Source organism: Bidens hawaiensis, unplaced genomic scaffold (assembly GCF_021521415.1).
Source record: "Bidens hawaiensis isolate Kalapana, Puna unplaced genomic scaffold, B.hawaiensis_p1.1 tig00003781_1, whole genome shotgun sequence".
NCBI lineage: Eukaryota > Viridiplantae > Streptophyta > Magnoliopsida > Asterales > Asteraceae > Bidens > Bidens hawaiensis.
In genome coordinates this window covers 1,310,329-1,330,793 of record NW_027491218.1, presented here as the reverse complement: position 1 = coordinate 1,330,793, position 20,465 = coordinate 1,310,329, and the positions used below count along the sequence as shown (strand labels likewise).

Below are 20,465 nucleotides of genomic sequence, written 5' to 3'. Positions count from 1 at the left end.
CATGGCAATGAGGTGGCATCCTATGTGAACACCCTAGAATGGTGCCATGTGAAAATTGCTGCTTCCTTTAATAGTATGTATAGATTATACTGAAAGTCAAAAAGATTATAAAAAATCAGAAATTCATACAAATTTTCACAACACGTTTTAATTGCAATTGAGCTTAATTAATAGGTACTCATAATGTATTGTGATAATATAATACAAATTCCCAAACTGTGTTTTCATCCTGCACCAAACTATATTAGTTAACAAAATTTATATTCTTAGATCTATGTGGGACTTAAAAACACCCTTTTTAGAGAAACCATCCTGATGAGAAAACTTGTTGATTGACGAACTCAAAACAAAACTTTGCTTCTTATGTTTTTTTGTTTTTTTTCTTGATGATGGCGTCAGAATCTAACAAATCAAAGAACCAAAGAAAATATTGCAAACTACAATATATCACTTTTATTTTACTTTCGCGAACGTTGATAGGTTGGAGACCGAGGTAGAACTGCCACCGGCTATCCGTAGATCGCAACTCTCCTCTCGATTGTTTCCCGTGCGTAGCGAACAGTAGCTTTGATACCACTTGTTAATGTGTTTTGAACTAGACTGATCTACGTCCATGAGCTGCAACTAGGGTGATTTTATTGTTACTCTCCCTACTCGTGAGAAATTACAATGTACAAGATATGTTCAATATAGATTCTATCTAGGTTTACAACAAGAAAAGACAAACGGGTTAAAAATATAAGATTATGGCCGATCACACTATGCGATGTCTATTTAGGACCAGTACCCTTCACGAAAACGAGCACAATCAAGACTTAACATAGAAACCCATTAAATAAAGCATTGCTACATTTTCAACGTTTTAGGGAGGGAATGTAAAAAAGGTATGAATTTATATAAACAACACTTAGTTAAGGAAAAAATAGTACAATATGTGTATTTCTCCCTCTCAATTGTATATATTTATGATGTAGTCGTCTTTGATCGGAACTATGCAAGTTATATTGTCTTCAGATATGGTCTTCGATATTCGTTTCATATGTGTTATTTACATATCATGTATATGAGTGACATCGATACCAAACATTTTCGAAAACTGACACTAGTAAAATATCTTGGGGTCCGTATACGGTGTGTTGCTACAAAACATGATGTGAATAGAGCTTGATGGTTATGGAAAGACTAGTTAACTAGTTAGGCCATCAATCCCTTTCCAATCCTAAAAACTCATATCAATGGTAATGAATCCTCAAAATACGCCATACTTGATGAAAGCCATCTTGTGGTCCTCTTCACTAAATCTATCAATTTGAAAGCAAAAATTTCTAAATATAGAAACCCTAGTAAGTTTGAGTTGAAGTTTTTGGAACGTATAAGTAAGAAAACCTAATTATTGTAAAAGGCAGTACCAACCAATCAACAGCTTTATGTATCATGTATCTTTTAATCTTTTTCTATGTCCTATTACATAGTTGATCAGTTTATCCTAGGAATCAACTCAAACATGGAACTGCCAGACAATAATATGAACAATGAAGTTGAAAATTGTAATGGAATTAAGCACACTTCTAGTGAAATTATCTTTGATCAGCATCATCAAGTGTTTCATCCTCTTACATGTATGTCTATGCAAGACGGTACTTACACCACGGGTTATCAACCATCGGGTTCAGTCTATTATGATCCTCTGAATCATTTCGATAGAACCGAAGAAACTCATGGCCTTCAATGCGAAGGTTTTCTCACGAGGGTTGAAAGCTACATGAATATTCCGAATCCTCCTGTGTTTAGTCCTGGATTTATTGGACAAAATAAGGTATTATAAGAATTTATCTTAAATGTTCTTGAATAGAGTTCGTCTATTAGCTTGATTGATTGTAAGTTTTTCTTCGTTTGTGTGTTAACTTGGTATAATTCTTCTAGGGCCATGGTGGTAAAAAGAGAAAGAAAAACAATGAATCTGGAATGGAGAGATTGAGGGAAGTTGTTCATGTGAGAGCAAAGAGAGGTGAAGCAACTGATAGTCATAGTTTGGCTGAAAGGGTTTGTTTCATATCTTTTATATAATATATTTTAACTTATTTATATGCTTTGAATTCATTTTTTGATCCAAGTTTTTCTGTCTTATTGTATTAGTTGAGACGAGAAAAAATAAACGAAAAATTAAAACGCTTGGAAGATCTTATGCCGGGCTGCTACAAGGTATGAAGTTATAAATTAATCTTCATATGTTCTTCATGGTCATGCTCGTGTTCTTCAACATTTTGTTGGATAAACTTGCCGTCCGACTTCTTGTTACAGACGATGGGATTGTCAGTGATGTTGGATGTTGTAATCAACTATGTTCGATCATTGCAGATTCAGATCGAGGTAGTTAAGCTGTTTTATTTAAATTAATTTTAACAATCAAATTGAAGACGAAGAAAATAACTTTTCAAGATTTATTGTTTTGTTGGTGGTTATTTTGTGTCAATGAAGCTTTCAGCAGCCAGCATGTTTTATGATAACTCTTCTGGAATGGATGATATGGGAAGTATGAAGGTAACATTTTTAACCCTTGATTTCATGCTTTTCTTCTGTATACTGTGAATTCGTACAAATTAATTATATCATAAAAGCAACTCTTAGAGAACTAACATCTTCGTGTCTATAATTTAACTAGACAACACTTTTTTATTTAAATTTTGTTTATTTTTGAATGTGAATGCACAGATGCCCAAAACAGACACACACACCATCAAAATAAAATTTGGCTACTTGGGACCGTCGGTGGCAAATTATCCCTTTAAGACTGAAATTGCGATGGGAAAAACCTCTGCGGGTAATCCTATTTTACCGTTTTACGACTGCATTGTAACAATGGTTATTTGGTGATTGGATTCAACGACTATTTTTTCATTCACAAATTTTGCGTCCGAATTTGCGATCGGCTTGTTGAAGGGCCAATATTCTATATTAGTTTTAGGATTGTGTATGTTGTTACATTTGCTTTTAGTCGGTGTAATACGTACCTCGGTACGTTTATTTTGTAAGAACAAAATGTAAACTTGGAGGGGACCCTATATAAAGAGTTACTTAACCCATTTCTCCATAACCTTTGTGAGTAAACTCTTGCATTTTCATTTTATCCAAGTAACAAAAACTCTCTCAAACCTACTTCACCCTTCTATTTTCGGCCCCCTTACCACATACAAGATCCGAGATCTCGGTCCAACTAGTTGTTTCCGCCAACTAGTTGTGAGGTTGATCCAAGAATAACCAGTACTTCGTTTGTTTGTGTTGTTTGATCCGGTCACATGACCTACAATTGGTATCAGAGCTTTCGGGCTCTACTAGTTGTAGATCTTGAATCACAACCTTGGATTTTGGTCTTGTGTGTGAAAAGACAGATTTTTAAGAAAATAAGTAGTTTTCGGGTTTTTGTGTTCTTCAAGTTTTAAGAAATTCAAGTTGTTCTTGTTCATGAAGATGTTGAATACGCGTTAAAGTTATTGTTTTTGGTGCTTGAATCTCTAAAGGTAGTGTTGGTGTTGATGCATGTTAAAGGTTGTTTCAAAAGATGTGTAATACAATGGATGTATTTGTGAAAAGTGAATGAAAAGTAAGTTGGTGCCATTCCATATTTGGATTCAAATACTTCTTTGGATCAATTAGAATCTAGATCGAATACAATTGTATTTCGATTACAATTCAGGTCCTTGCATCAATCGCATACATTGACAACTCGCTTACAAAGATTATTCGATTACATTGTCAACTAGCTTACAACTCAGTCCTTTCGCATACAATCTTGCCCACACTCGCTTACATTCCCTTGGACACACTTTGTGACATCCGTCAAATTCGGATTTCGATTTTCTTTCACGCGTTATTTTAATAAGTTATACTTCTAACCCGCCATATAGGCGTGTACTAATCATTGTTCATTTAACAAAAATTAGTTATAAATTGTAAAGGGTAATACTTGCCATTTTTGAATCTATATTAATATTTATTAAGTTTAATACCCCTTTTATAAAATATTTAGAACTTGGAGGACCTTTTGTGTAAATATGTAATATATAAACCTAAACCAAACCCAAGCCTTAACACCATTCACCCAGCCGCCACCCCACCCCCTGCCGTTTTCCGCGAACCTCCATTTCCGGCGAGAAGCTGCCTCCGGCCACCACACCCGCACCACCACCTCCGGCCGTCACTTTCTTCCCCTCTGGTCCGCAAACCATCACCCGCAGCCACCACCACAACTCGCTTTCCCCTCCACGACTTTCCGGCGAGCTCTCTCTCTCTACACGTTTTTCCGATGACCGGAAAACCGGCCACCGATGTACCGCTCACTCCCTCTCGGCTCTCTCTCTCCCTCTCGGCTCTCTCACCTCACTCGGCTCTCTCTCTCTCTGTCACTCTCTCTCTCCGCCCCCTCTCTCTCCCTGTATTGTTTTTCCGGCGCGCCTCCGGCGGCCGGAAATGGCCTTGACGACCCTGCTCGGCTCCGACAGATGTTCTCGGCCAAACATCGTATGGTAAGTTCGAGATTTAGAGCTCTTTTATTGTCTTGTATCTAACTCATAACCCGATAATCGAGTCAAGTCCGGCTCCCCCCTTAAACCGACTTTAAAGAGTGTTTTTTTTGGATCATATTTATTAATCTTATAAATATTAAAGCCCATTATTATTATTATTATTAACAAGATAGTTTTTATTATTATTATTATTATTATTGTTATTATTATTATTATCATTTAACAAAGAAATTATTATTATCATTATTGTCATAATTAATAAATTATCACTATTATGATTATTATTATGATTATTAAGGAATATTATTAAACTTTATTATTGTTAATATTATCCACTTGTTTTATAGAACCGAAACCCATGTTGGGCCTAGTTGTCATTTAACGTCGTCGTCACTCGAGTTATATTTTTATCACTAATACTACTATTATTAAAATGCTAAGTATTAGTTATTATTATTATGGCACATATAGTTATTATAATAATAATAATTATTATTAAAACTTATAAATCTATTAATAACGTATTCAACAACAAAAGTAATAATTATTATATTTTTATATTATTACTACTACTACTATTATTAGTTTTAACAATTCTCAAGTGGTAGTATATTTATGTATATTATTATCATCATTATCTTATATATATATATATATATATATATATATATATATATATATATATACATAACATATCTTTTTAAAACTTTTATTGTTATTACTACCATTATCATTAATAATATTATTATAAGCTTTATTATCAATTCATTCTTGTAAATGCCGAACCCTTGTTTTAAAACCCGTCTGGTTTCTATTTAATATTGGTTTAATTATTTAAAAGCCCAATAAAATAATATTATTTTATTTTAAATCATCAATTAAGTGTGAGTCCAAAATCGTTAGAAAATTAACCGGTAACCAGACTAACAGCCGAGCCTTCTTGTCCAATGTTTCAAATGTTTCTAAAGTTCAAGTTTATTAATATAATTTATTTATTCGTTTTCCTTTAGCTGTCCTGTTGGATTCGTTCTTTTCGTTCACAAGCTTTTTATATGTCGATCACTTATTAGTTCTCAATTCGTCAATCGAGGAGAGTACTTTCATACCACTTTTTCCATCTTCCTTTTTGGGGGTGACATTTCATACTTATCAAACTAAATGCTTTATTTACTTGAATCTTTAACCCACAAACGTGATTGTATACTTTACTTAAATAAATGTTCGATTTGGTGTTATATGCTTACATGCTTAAATGTTTATTGCTTTGGCGGGTAGCCACACTTGAATGCTAAACTTTGAACGCTAAGGCAGGTTGGCCTCACAAAATCCGATCTATTTGGTATCCCCTTATAGACGGTATCGCAATCCAAATCGAAATCCCGAATCCATTTGGTATTCTCTTATGGAGGGTGTCGTTAATGTATTCTTATTAACGATAACTATTTAGCATGAGGCGGGTAGCCTCATGGACACTATGATCCGAGTATACTTGGTTGTTACCATTTAGAAAGAGTCCGAACTATTTATCGTTTGCATATTTAAATTGTTGCTATTATTTATTGTTTTGTATACAAGTTTTGTGGCTTTTTATTACTATATACTTATATGCTCAAACTTATGAATTGCTCACCAACCTTTGTGTTGACAAACTTTATTTTATGAAATGTTACAGGTTTGAGTTTTGTTGACTCGAGGACTTGACGAAAAACGTTACCAAGACCATTAGGATATTAGTAAAACGAACAATATAAATGTTACTTGTATTCAATTTGTTGGTGTGAACGAGATGTGTTTATTATTGATTTATGAAATAAACGAGTTGATTAAATATTGCCACTTTAAATAGTGTCTTGTGTATTTGTCCAATCACGTTGCACCCCGGCATGTTCCGCCGCCTTTGGTCGGGGTGTGACAGATTGGTATCAGAGCCACAAGACTATAGGATGGGTGGTTAGACGTAACGACCTAGTATAGTCTTTACTTTAGGGTCCTTATACGTGTTGCCTATACGTGTTTACCCTACTTGATTGTTCAATGCACTTGTTTATTTATATACTTATTTATTTTATCAAATCATAAATATACACATACACACACTTTCATAGTACTCCAAGGTATCCTTATCTTAAAACACATAAAACATTAGTTTTTATTGTGTTTTATGGATCACGAGCTTAACTTGGATCCCGTTGTTTCAAATCTTCTTAAAGATTGTCTTATATGAGATGACCATTTTAAGTTGTCGAATGCGATCGTTCCGGTCACCTTCCAAATGTTTGGTGTTAAAAACAGAAAAGCCTCGGTGGTACGTGGACTAGTGTTTTGACAACCCGTTGTATCTCGATTTATTGCCTTTGTCATTATCGTTATTTGAGTCGAAAACATGAAAAAGACGCGGTGGTATGTGCACATATTTAGACTCCAACATGGTATTTTTGTAAAATGGTGTTTAGTGTCGGAATGTCAAGTCATGGTAGTTCATGCACGATTTTTCCGCCTTTAAACCTCAAAACTTTATCTGTACATTTCAATAACTTAAACCATTTTCCCTTTATTTTGTTATAAATCCTTATCACAAGTCTTCATTTATAAAGGTAATTTTATATTGTGAATAATTCTTTTATATCTCGATTTTATGTAGTAAAGTTTTACGCCAATTTTCTCATTTTGTTTTCACAACGATTTTATTTATATAAATTTCATCCATTGCGACCTCTTCGATAAATATATGTATATATATACATTTTCAATCCATTCACTATGATTTTTAATATGCCATCTATTTTTATTAAGACTATTTATAAACAAAAATCTCATTATATAAATTTCATCATATTAAAAAGATTTCATGACAAATGTTACTTTGAATTTTCAAGTAAATCTTCTGTTATATAAACTTTAAATTTTTTTTAAAGTCCTTGTACGAAAAAATTTGTATAAAATTTCATTTTTATAACTATTCCGTTTATTTTGAACGATCCTTTCACAATATTAATTATTTAAACTTTTCCCGACATTTTAATTATATTACATAATATCCATAGTAGAATTCTCATTACCTAAAATCTATTTTACAACAACTTTCATTATGCATTTTTGCTTCATTATAAATTTTCACCAATAAAACGTGCATCTTATGATACAACTCGTTTTAAATTTCGTATGGTAGTTTCGCTTTGATTTTTCAAGAAAATTTGCAAACTTATAGTTTGTAACTTTCTTGAAATCCTCACGCAAATCTTCATAGAAATTTTACTTTAGGACAAAAATCGTTTACTTGTGATTTCTCGATTTACAATGCCGGTCATTCTAACTTACTATAATATTTTCGTCACAAGACATTAGGTAACGAACTTGGTAAAAAAAAATTTCATTTCGCAACTTTATATTCCTAAAACGACACTCATTATTCAATGATTGATACCTCATAACAAATTTTGACATTCAGTTTACGTATTTTAAATTTCCTCATAAGCAAAGAAATTTTATTTTAATCCTTATAAAAAAATAAAAAAAATTGTGTGATTCACGCGCTCGGATCTAAAAAAAAATCTATTTATATAATATATATATATATATTCATATATATACTAACTTGTAATTTTTATTATCAAAATTTTCATGGATGTTTCAAACATTTTTTATAAGTTATGATATTTTCAATTTAATACTTATTACTAGTAAAAAAAATCTCCCTAAACACAACCACAAGTTCCCAAACACCCGTATTCTCTCTCAAACTACCGCCCAAAAAAAAATCATACTATCCTTCCACCACAAAAGCTTTCCCACGTACTCAAGTCTTTCCTCAATATAAACGAAATCCTAAACATCCAAAAGTATACCCTCACCTACTCAAACCCCACGTAAATCCAAGATGTACAATATCAACCCACAAAATGCCTTGAACATATAATAACCAAAGCTTACCCAACTATGACTCAAATCCTTCGACCCATGCTATGCCAATTCACCAAACCATATCGCCACACCGTTTCCATCCAACCATAGAGTTGATATTAAGATAGTAACCCAAACACTCCTTGCAAAATACTTAAGGTTTAAGAACGAGAACGAGAAGAAGAGAAAGAAGCAGGCCAGAACCTTAAGGTTTTGATACCATGTAGAATAATGAAAACCCCGTAAGGCGTAATATATTATTGATCAACTATATATAGATGTACAATACAAAGAAACATAATCAAGTACAATCCTCTAATTATGGTAACACTATTATACTAAAATTCTAATAATATATTCTTCTACAATATTCTCTAACATTCCCCGGCAGTCAAAGCGGTAGGAAATCGGACGCTCAGACTGGAGCGTAAATCTTGTGAAGATACACGACCGGCTGTCACGAAGAGCAGGAACTCGATCAGTTATAGGATCTAAGAAGATCACTGGTGGCATGACCGTGGTCAGGCGGCTAAGCATGATGACAGGAGCTTCGACTGCGATGGCAGGAGCTATGATTGAGTCGGCCAAAGCAAAGACTTGACGGAAAAGAAAAAAATTATATATTCCGAAGAATAAAACTAAAAAAAGAAAATTAAAAAAAAAACTAATTTTTTAAGAAAAAAATTAAAACGAAAACTCAATAAAATATAAATAAAAATTTTCAATCGATAAAACAAAAAACTCTAAATGTTTCTCTCTCGTTCCTTTTATTTTTTTATTTTAAAAATGACTTAAAAAACAGAAAAATATGAATAGAAAAAGAAGGTTAAAAATATTTATTAAAGGTAAAAACAAATGATAATGATTAAACAAGAAGTTGCGCATGCATCAACTCCAACCAAAGAGGGGTTCTACTCGTTCAATTACAGGAAGAAAATCGGTTGCAGTGGTATCGTTTACTTTGGCCCATAGACGCATAAATATGAGATAGATCGGAAGCAAGAAAATAATATATTGTGTGTACAAACGTCCCGGGGCAGGAAGAGAACAAAAAGAAGAGAAAGAAGCAGGCCAGAACCTTAAGGTTTTGATACCATGTAGAATAATGAAAACCCCGTAAAAAGTAATATATTATTGATCAACTATATATAGATGTACAATACAAAGAAACATAATCAAATACAATCTCCAAATTATGGTAACACTATTATACTAAAATTCTAATAATATATTCTTCTACAATATTCTCTAACAAATACATGTATAAACCAAATATCAACCTAAGCTAGGCAAGGTCGACTTACCCAACCCATCAACTTTACCCGAACTCAAATAAGCAAACCTAATCCTAATAGCCCAACCACTACTCACACAAATCAGCTAAGCCTAACCTACTCAAACGACCAAAAACTCAACAAACCTCGTCGATTCAACTCAAGAAAGCTCAACTACCCAACCGACCTAAACACTCTCACTACTACTAAATTTCCAAACCATTCACCGTACGAAGCCTGAAACCCCTCACTACGCATGCAAGCTTCGTTTTTCCCTAATTTTTTTATTTATATATATATATATATACAACTAGTATATTTATAACAACACTCATATGTTCAAATAACCACTTTTAAATTATAAACTCTAAATATATATATATGGTACTGCCATGGCAACAAAAATTCTATTTTGAGGATTTGTTTTTCAAAGGTTATTAAACGATTATATGTATGATTTCAAGATTTTAAATATTGTCACCTAAGGTGATAAATCTCTTAATAACTTTTTAAATACGAGGTTTCATTTTAAATGTTGAATGCAGGATTTATTTAGTAATAAATTTCAATTTTCACCATATTGCATAAACTCAATGACCATGGCTTTGCAAATCTTTGGGACGCGTTTATAAATATTTTACATTGTTACACAAATTTTTGCTCAATAACGATTTACGCAAACTGTTACTTCTTATTATCGCAAGCAACATTTCATAAATATTTTTCATCACAACCGCTTTATATATACAAATTCCTTTAACAAATTTGGGCTTACAAGATTTACACTTGACAATGATTAAAACGTTTCTCTAGCTACGCGTTACCGCGATATATTGATATAATTATATTCATTTTCTTGGAAACGATTGAACGGCTTTACTTAAGACCTCATTTGCAATTTAATCTATTTTACGCTACGCGATTCACATATTTCGACATTAAATTCGAGTCTCACAATTATTGCGATTTTATTTTAAATTGATGAGATGTTTCGATGACAATATTATGCACATGAGATTTCATTTTTGTGTCTTGATTTTCGTGAGCGAATGCAAACTATTCAATAACAATTTGTGTGATACTTTCAAAACCTTAACTTCGCCAAAATCTCGTTTATCTTTTAAACGATATTTTCATGACTATGTTATTTATATTGGAGCATTTATGTAAACACGATTCTATGCATTATTCTATATCATTTCATCTAATCTATTAACGGCCTATGTGTGGCTGTCTACAAGTTTTGGCGCTATTAGAAACCGTTATTATAATGACGATTATATAAATGGTTTCACAATAGTGGCCGTATTCACGTTTTATCACATTTCATCGATGGTTTTGGTTGTTAACTAGATGCTAATTTATTTATATTGATACATGTATGCGTCACCCCAAAGAAACTCACCTCATTCTCGTGATTTCACGCAATCGAATTCTCAATTTCTTTTAACCTCAAGTCATATGAAACACATCGTACGATGTTATTATTAATTGTATCATTGTTTACCTCAACTTTAGGGGTTCATTTATTGGACTTCTCATTCTTAACTTATCGGATTTCATCTATCGGTGTTATTTTTGTGCCTCGATTTATAGACTTTGGTAACTATCTTGATGACTTTTGACTTCGAATCTTATTTCATATTGTTTACCTTAAAATAATTTTTTTTAGTTATTTAATCGATCGTCGTTACTTATTTCAACCGAATTGTTATTATCACCTCAATTTATACCGCCGGATTTTGTTGCTTCAATTATGTACCCCATTTTTCCTACTTATTAAAAAGTCAATCCCGAAATTTTCAACCGCTAGTACTGTTTTACCAATATTAGTAAAATTCAACAAATTTATTTACACATTTAATAGTTAAAGATTTCAAAATAAATATGTCTCTTAAACCACGCAATGAAACGAACCAGGTGGACCATACGACGATCGAAATAATTATGGGTGCACACTTAATTATCGAAATCCCCGTATGGAAGCCATAGTAAGTACACTTGTGTGCGATAACTCAGACCCAAGGATGATGACAGAAAAATGATAAAAATGCGAAGTCATGATAAGGGCATGGTGGATACGCCGTTGATACATCCTATATATAAGTGCCTTTATTATGTTTCCCATTTGTAGCGTTTTTCAAATCATGCAAGGATTTGACGTTATTCTTTGCTTAAATATTTTCATGCAATTGTTTTATCAAGAGCGACATTCGTTAGTAATTACCTATCTTTGAGTTTATTATAATTTCGGGACGAATTTTCCAAAAAGTTGGGGATACTGTGACATCCGTCAAATTCGGATTTCGATTTTCTTTCACGCGTTATTTTAATAAGTTATACTTCGAACCCGTCATGTAGGCATGTACTAATCATTGTTCATTTAACAAAAATTAGTTATAAATTATAAAGGGTAATACTTGCCATTTTTGAATCTATATTAATATTTATTAAGTTTAATACCCCTTTTATAAAATATTTAGAACTTGGAGGACCTTTTGTGTAAATATGTAATATATAAACCTAAACCAAACCCTAGCCTTAACACCATTCACCCAGCCGCCACCCCACCCCCCTGCCGTTTTACGGCGAACCTCCATTTCCGGCGAGAAGCATCCTCCGGCCACCACATCCGCACCACCACCTCCGGCCGTCCCTTTCTTCCCCTCTAGTCCGCAAACCATCACCCGCAGCCACCACCACAACCTTTCCGGCGAACCTCCATTTCCCCTCCACGACTTTCCGGCGAGCTCTCTATCTCTCTCTCTTCACGTTTTTCCGGTGACCGGAAAACCGGCCATCGGTGTACCGCTCACTCCCTCTCGGCTCTCTCACTCTATCTCACCTCCCTCGGCTCTCTCTCTCACTCTCTCTCTCTCTCTCTCTCTATCACTCACTCTCTCCGCCCCCTCTCTCTCCCTGTATTGTTTTTCCGGCGCGCCTCTGGCGGCCGGAAATGGCCTTGACGACCCTGCTCGGCTCCGACAGATGTTCTCGGCCAAACATCGTATGGTAAGTTCGAGATTTAGAGCTATTTTATTGTCTTGTATCTAACTCATAACCCGGTAATCGAGTCAAGTCCGGCCCCCCCTTAAACCGACTTTAAAGAGTGTTTTTTTGGATCATATTTATTAATTTCATAAATAATAAAGCCCATCATTATTATTATTATTATTATTATTATTAACAAGATAGTTATTATTATTATTATTGTTATTATTATTATCATTTAACAAAGAAATTATTATTATCATTATTGTCATAATTAATAGATTATCACTATTATGATTATTATTATCATTATTATTTTGATTATTAAGGTATATTATTAAACTTTATTATTGTAAATATTATCCACTTGTTTTATAGAACCGAAACCCATGTCGGGCCTAGCTGTCATTTAACGTCTTCATCACTCGAGTTATATTTTTTTCACTAATACTACTATTATTAAAATGTTAAGTATTAGTTATTATTAATATGACACATATAATTATTATAATAATAATAATTATTATTATTATTAAAACTTATAAATCTATTAATAACGTATTCAACAACAAAAGTAATAATTATTATATTTATTATTACTACTACTATTATTAGTTTTAACGACAATTCTCAAGTTATAATATATTTATGTATATTATTATCATCATTATCTTATATATATATATATTTATATACATAACATATCTTTTTAAAACTTTTATTATTATTACTACCATTATCATTAATAATATTATTATAAGCTTTATTATCAATTCATTCTTGTAAAAACTGAACCCTTGTTTTAAAACCCCTCACGGTTCTAGTTAATATTGGTTTAGTTATTTAAAAGCCCAATAAAATAATATTATTTAATTTTAAATCATTAATTAAGTGTGAGTCCCTAATCGTTAGCAAATTAACCGGTAACCAGATTAACAGCCGAGCCTTCTTGTCCAATGTTTCAAATGTAGTTTCAACTAAAGTTCAAGTTCAATAATATATTTTATTTATTTGTTTTCCTTTAGCTGTCAAGTTGGATTCATTCGTTTCGTTCACAAGCTTTTCATATGTCGATCACTTATTAGTTCTCAATTCGTCAATCGAGGTGAGTACTTTCATACCCCTTCATCTTCCGTTTTGGGGGTGACATTTCATACTTATCAAACTAAATGCTTTATTTACTTGAATTTTTAAACCCACAAACGTGATTGTATACTTTACTTAAATAAATGCTCGATTTGGTGTTATATGCTTACATGCTTAAATGTTTATTGCTTTGGCGGGTAGCCACACTTGAATACTAAACTTTGAATGCTAAGGCAGGTTGGCCTCACAAAATCCGATCTATTTGGTATCCCCTTATAAACGGTATCGCGATCCAAATCGAAATCCCGAATCCATTTGGTATTCTCTTATGGAGGGTGTCATTAATGTATTCTTATTAACTATAACTATTTAGCATGAGGCGGGTAGCCTCATGGACACTATGATCCGAGTATACTTGGTTGTTTCCATTTAGAAAGGGTCCGAACTATTTATCTTTTGCATATCTAAATTGTTGCTATTATTTATTGTTTTGTATACAAGTTTTGTGGCTTCTTATTACTATATACTTATATGTTCAAACATATGAATTGCTCATCAATCTTTGTGTTGACAAACTTTATTTTATGAAATGTTATAGGTTTGACTTTTGTTGACTCGAGGACTTGACGAAAAACGTTACCAAGACCATTAGGATATTAGTAAAACGAACAATATAAATGTTACTTGTATTCAATTTGTTTGTGTGAACGAGATGTGTTTATTATTGATTTATGAAATAAACGAGTTGATTAAATATTGTCACTTTAAATAGTGTCTTGTGTATTTTTCCAATCACGTTGCACCCCGGCATGTTCTGCCGCCTTTGTTCTGGGTGTGACACTCTTACAACAGTCGATTACATCAATCATCATCGCTTACAATCATCATAGTCGATCACAATCCTTAGTCGATCACTTTGCTTACTCGCTTCCTCCTTCACTCGCATACATCTCATCCTTAACCCTCTGCCTTAGCCCAACTCGCATACATTTCAGTCACAACCCAACCCTCATCCAACTCGCATACAATCACTCGTTTACATTCCAACTCGATTATAATTTCCATCAGTCGCTTACATTTCTACTCGCATACAATCAACTCGCTTACATTAGCCTAAATCGCTTACATATAGACTCGCTTACACTCACTCACTTACATCCCAAATCACTTTATTACAATATCACATTCGCATACATCATCCCCATTCGCATACATTTTGTAGTTCGATCCCAATCGATTACAATCTGCTTGTTCGCATACATCTTCTGATTTGAATGCATCCCCCCAATCAAGAGTGTTTAATCTTAAAAAAAGTAATTTATCAGAAAAAATTTTCATAAACGATATTTTTCTGGGATATTCCTAGTGTATTGGGTACTCTTCTCTCAAATTTTGTTGACATATTTTCCCGTCGACTGTTTACGCGTTTCGGCTGGCCGAGGGAGAGACAACGAGTAATTTAAGGAGGAGTTTATTAGTGATACATGTCTTGCAATTCTAAGCTTGAAGGAAGTCTCAACATGAGAGAAGGCCAAAAGGACATGTTAAAAGAAGAATTCAACATGTTTAAACATACTCAAGGAGAATCGGTTGCCTCTCTCATCAACAGATTTGAGTTACTCGTTACTAAATTGAGTAGTATCAATGTCATCCCTGAGTTGTACCATCAAGTCTTTTGAATCAATGGATGCCAACTTTTGAGTAAACAATCAGTTAAAATAAAATAAAGATGAGACAAGTGATGCAGGTGTGAGCAGTCAAGCAAGTCCTTTCATCCCCGAGTGTGCTGCATATGGAAGTAGTCAAGCAAACACCTCATCAAACTCCACTGATGGGATTCCTACACCTGCATCTCTCATTCCCGAGGTACACAAACTTTGCTCACAAGCTTGCATAGATAAAGTCTTACACTATAGAAATCATAATGATAAAATCTTAGAACAAATTCATAGCATTAAAGTTCATAATGATGATCTTAAAAAGGCTGCAAATATTTATTCTACTAGGATCAACACTCATGGTAATGACATGGCAAATCTTAGGGAAAAATTTACTATTGCTACTAATTTGGCCAACGTCATAACAATCACGTAGTTGAGCTAAAGGCTAAGATTGCCAAATTAGAGATTGAATTAACCCAAAGAAAAGTTGCCATAGAAGACTTTGATTTAGCTTCTGAAAAGTAGAATAATTGATTGGGTCACAAATGGAGTTAAGAATAAAGACTGGAATAGGCTATGATAGTTCTGTTGTACCACCGCCTTTTAATGATAACTATACTAGCCTTCCTCACTTTGATTTTAACTCACCACCAGAGGAAGAAATGGTCTTAGGAATTGGTCATGTGCCAATTTCAAAGACATTTGTTCCTGCTGCTCCCAAGACTGTTGATTCAGCTGTTCCTTCAGTTAGTCCTAATGCTAGTTCATCTTCTTCAGCAGTTTGTATAGAAGAAAGTGGGTTGGTGGAAAGGCATGTTGAGGTGAACATATCAAGTTGTTCATCATCAAGTTGTGAGACTGAGGATAATTCAAGTAAAAGAAAAGTGTTTGAAAATGATAATCAACCGAGTACTTCATGTAAATACGTGCCACCAAATAAAAGATCATTTTCTCAAACAACTAATCAATCACAAAATCCTCAGTCATACAACTGTTTTGATAACAACTATTATGGTCATTATCAACAACATTTTGTTGATCCATATTGCACTAATGTTTTTTATTATCGGGTTCAATCATCAAATGTGTTTTATAATCATGTTCCTTTCCACGGATCACCTTTCCCACCACACCAACCATTTTATAGTTCTGATGAGTACTATAGTGCTCCTAGGAGAAAGTGTTGTTTTGTTTGTGGTCATTCTTCTCACCTTGCAAGACATTTCAAGCACTAGTTCAAGCAACAACTTGATATTCAAAGGCGGTTTAGTCAGTCCCCAAAAGGTGCTTTTAGTAGCCCAGATTCAAGGGCTGATCAAGATGATAGTAAAGCTAGTGAAATGGATGTGAGATCCAAAGTCAATAATGTAAAACGCAAGAGAAAACCTTTTTGGAGAACTAAAAAGGATAAAATCAAAAAGGATCCTAAGACTGAAAAGTCTAAGGATTCACCAAAAAAAGTTTTAAAATCTAGAAAACAAAAGTCCAAAATCTTCAAAACCAAGGAACAAGCTTGTGCTTGGATTCCTAAGGACTGTTCTTCAAGCGATGAGTCGCCAAGAAATAAATTGTTTTCAAGAAATAAAATCAAGTTTTGTCGATTTACGGTCGACTTTCCTGAGACAACTAAGTCTTGGGAACCCATGTCTATTTAAACGCTTAGTGTATGTAGGGTTAACTACGGAGGACTATCAAAAGTATTCGGTACTTAGATAGTGGTTGCACCCGACATATGATGGGAGATGAATCCTTACTATTTGATGCTAAACCATTCGATAGCGGATTCGAGTCTTTCATAAGCGATATGGGATGACAAACTTTAGGGAATGGGAAATGTTTCGTACTTTGTGCTTCAACAATGCCAACCGTGCTCAAATGAATCAACCACAACTTGTTGAGCGCTTCTCAAGTGATGGATCCAATATCAGCTGTTGGGCTTCGGTTTGAATCTCTTCAATTTTGTTATATGATGTGATAATGCATGCTTAGGATAGTCCATTTGACAACAGCTTTGTTGACCTTTTCACTAAAGCCATCGATCAATTTTGATTAAAACAAACTATCTATCTTTTTGTATATAAATTTGTAAATATTTTTCAAATATGTCACAATTTTAGATGGAGAAATTGAGTTAACTTTAACTCGCCAAAAAGATTTACCTTTGTTAAAAAAATAAAAAATGAGACACTTGACTAACCAAAAATATTTTATCTTACCTTTGTTAAGAAAATCAAAAATGAGTCACTTGACTAACCAAAAATATTTTATCTTACCTTTGTTAAGAAAAACAAAAATGAGTCACTTGACTAACCAAATATATTTTATATTATTTTAATCAGAAAAAGATTTAAAAGTATGATCTCTTGTTTAGAGGGAGCTCCTGTTTAGAGGGAGTCGGATAATATAAAAATTCTAAAATTTTGAGAAATCGATCCGACCCTTTGGAAAATGATAAGAAACTGTCTTATGTGATCCTAACACATGAAAAGAGTAGATCAAAATCCAACAAGATCATTGCTTGATGTGTAGGTAGGCTTAACAAATGAGTAATTATCATAGTGATATAAACTTAAATACTCGCATTTGCTAGTGGTTACACTCTTATGAAACGGTTGCCGACTCCAAATAAGTCATATTAATGAAGGAAAAAATCCTAATAAAATTATTCTTGCTTTATATTTAAATATTGAAATACCAAAAACTATTAAAGCAGAAAAACTGCAAAATGCTCAAAAAGTATTCAAAATCAACACAAAAAATGTTGATAAATTATCAAACAAAAGGGGTATATTAGAACTACGTGACGTGGGGCAAACAAGTAAGACCTAAACACTTCATATGAAGGCGTGTAAGTCCGGATGACATGTAAGTCCATGGTTCAACCTTTAAATTGTTTGAAAGAAAAGTTTGCAAAAGTTTATGAAAGCACAAAATGTTTTGATCATCATTAGGGGGCGGAGTCAATTTGGGGTGATACTGATGAACACAAACTATGCCCGAGGTATGATGGAGTTTGTAACATGTTGGATTAACAGGGACCACATAAGTACAGTGCCTAATTCATACCTTAACGTATCACATTGACATCAAAATACTTGTTAAGTTTAAAGTGGACAAAATATATCTACAATCTACTTAGGGTTCTTGGCATAATAATATCCAAATAAAAGTGTGATCTAGGACGTTATCGATAATGTGAATCCATGTTGTGATCTTTCTCGCAAAAATATTAAAGTCATTAGAAAATAATGTAAATATTATTGTTATATAATATTAATTTCATCTTTACTCCTATCTTTTTCCATTTTTCTTGTTTTATTTTATGTTTCAACTTCAAAGTATCATGTATATATATTCGAAATATTATAATATATGAAAATCCCAAAAAGATTTTAAGATTTTATTATGTTCGTACATAGTTTGTTAGATATTTGTTTTATCCAAAATCATGTGTTTTGTTGTCAAGGTCGTTCATACAAAGTTCGTTGGAAACCTAGGACTTAAACAGATCATTTACAAGTTGAGGGACTGAAATTGATATTTTATGAGAAGTCAAGATAAAATAAAGTTTCAGAGTTATCTTGCAAACACTTCAAACCAAGAGCATGTTTTGAAAAAGAAAATTTTTCTTTGACCCTCGATAGGGTTTGTGAACGAATCTTATTCGCTCTAAGTTTTGTGCAGTAGTACATGGACAGGTAGATCAAAATCAAGAGTCTTGGGCTGCAGAGACTGAAGTTACCGATGCTGAAGCGCTTAAAAGAAAACAAGAATGTGATAGTTGGCGGTTGAACCTAAAAATGAACCGATCTTGTCTGAAGATCAGTCGAAGGATAACGCAAAGAAACAAATCGGCACAAGAAAGTCAACAAAGGAAAATTAGATGTCGAGCCTCCCACATCTGATGTTTCTAAAATTTGCTGTTACCGATCCTTCCCAGGAAATAAGATTGAAGTTCAAGTCTTCAAGATCGGAAAATAAAGAATTGTCCAAGATCCAATATCGTTCAAGCTCTTAGATCAAGACAAGTACTAGATTTCAAGAAGTAAAGACGAAGCAAGAAACTTGATGAAGGTTCCTGGACATAATCGATCCTAGAGGGAGATTGTAGGGAAAATATTCTATATTAGTTTTAGGATTGTGTATGTCGTTATATTTGCTTTTAGTCGGTGTAATACGTACCTCGGTACGTTTATTTTGTAAGAACATAATGTAAATTTGGAGAAATGGGGGACCCTATATAAAGAATCACTTAACCCATTTCTCCATAACCTTTGTGAATGAACTCTTGCATTTTCATTTTATCCAAGTAACAAAAACTCTCTCAAACCTACTTCACCCTTCTTCTTATTTTCGCCCCCCCCCCCCCTTACCACATACAAGATCCGAGATCTCGGTCCAACCAGTTGTTTCCGCCAACTAGTTGTGAGGTTGATCCAAGAACAACTAGTACTTAGTTTGTTTGTGTTGTTTGATCCGGTCACGGGACCTACACTTGTATACCACATATAAATAATATAGGCACACATATATCATTATGTTGTTCTCAACATATTATGAAAAGACCGCGAATAACAAAAAAAAAATATAGTAAAAGAAAATCATGTTGATGATAGACGTAAAATGTTCATTTGAATATAATTTAAGATAATCTAACGATTTAACTATATAAAGTATAATAGTATAGAAGTTGGGTTCTAAAATCAATCGCTTTATTTTACCCTCCCTATAGCCAAGCCTGAAAATATGTAACTATTTTAACGATTATAAAAAATAGGTAAATTGCTTGTTATGTAATTTGTTTTTTCTTTTATGTGACTTTCCATGCTAATAATACCATAAATATTAGTTGCACTTGTGCAAGGGATGAAAATTGATGTTGCAGGGAACAAATGGGCATGAAGTACAAATGATGGAGACGACAGTTGGAGAAGGGTATGGGTATGGAGACTTTAATCCTCGATTTCAATCAACATGGTTTCCTTGAACTCCCGAATACATCCATTTACACTTAAAATATAATTGTAAAA

The 20,465-nt window shown here is 33.3% G+C and overlaps 1 protein-coding gene across 1 annotated transcript; it reads left to right on the top strand.

Moving 5' to 3' along the window:
- The first annotated feature begins 1,504 nt into the window (after positions 1–1,504).
- Positions 1,505–20,422, top strand: LOC143624435 (transcription factor bHLH62-like). The gene is made up of 6 exons (XM_077095092.1): positions 1,505–1,816; positions 1,924–2,043; positions 2,137–2,202; positions 2,302–2,370; positions 2,440–2,541; positions 20,321–20,422. The coding sequence occupies exons 1-6, from the start codon at positions 1,505–1,507 to the stop codon at positions 20,420–20,422; spliced, it is 771 nt and encodes a 256-aa protein (XP_076951207.1).
- The last annotated feature ends 43 nt before the right edge of the window (positions 20,423–20,465 follow it).

Coding starts and splice junctions, on each gene's coding strand:
- LOC143624435 (XM_077095092.1), top strand. CDS start 1,505: ATGGAACTGCCAGACAATAATATGAACAATGAAGTTGAAAATTGTAAT. Junction 1,817..1,923: donor GATTTATTGGACAAAATAAG/GTATTATAAGAA, acceptor TAATTCTTCTAG/GGCCATGGTGGTAAAAAGAG. Junction 2,371..2,439: donor CATTGCAGATTCAGATCGAG/GTAGTTAAGCTG, acceptor TAACTTTTCAAG/ATTTATTGTTTTGTTGGTGG.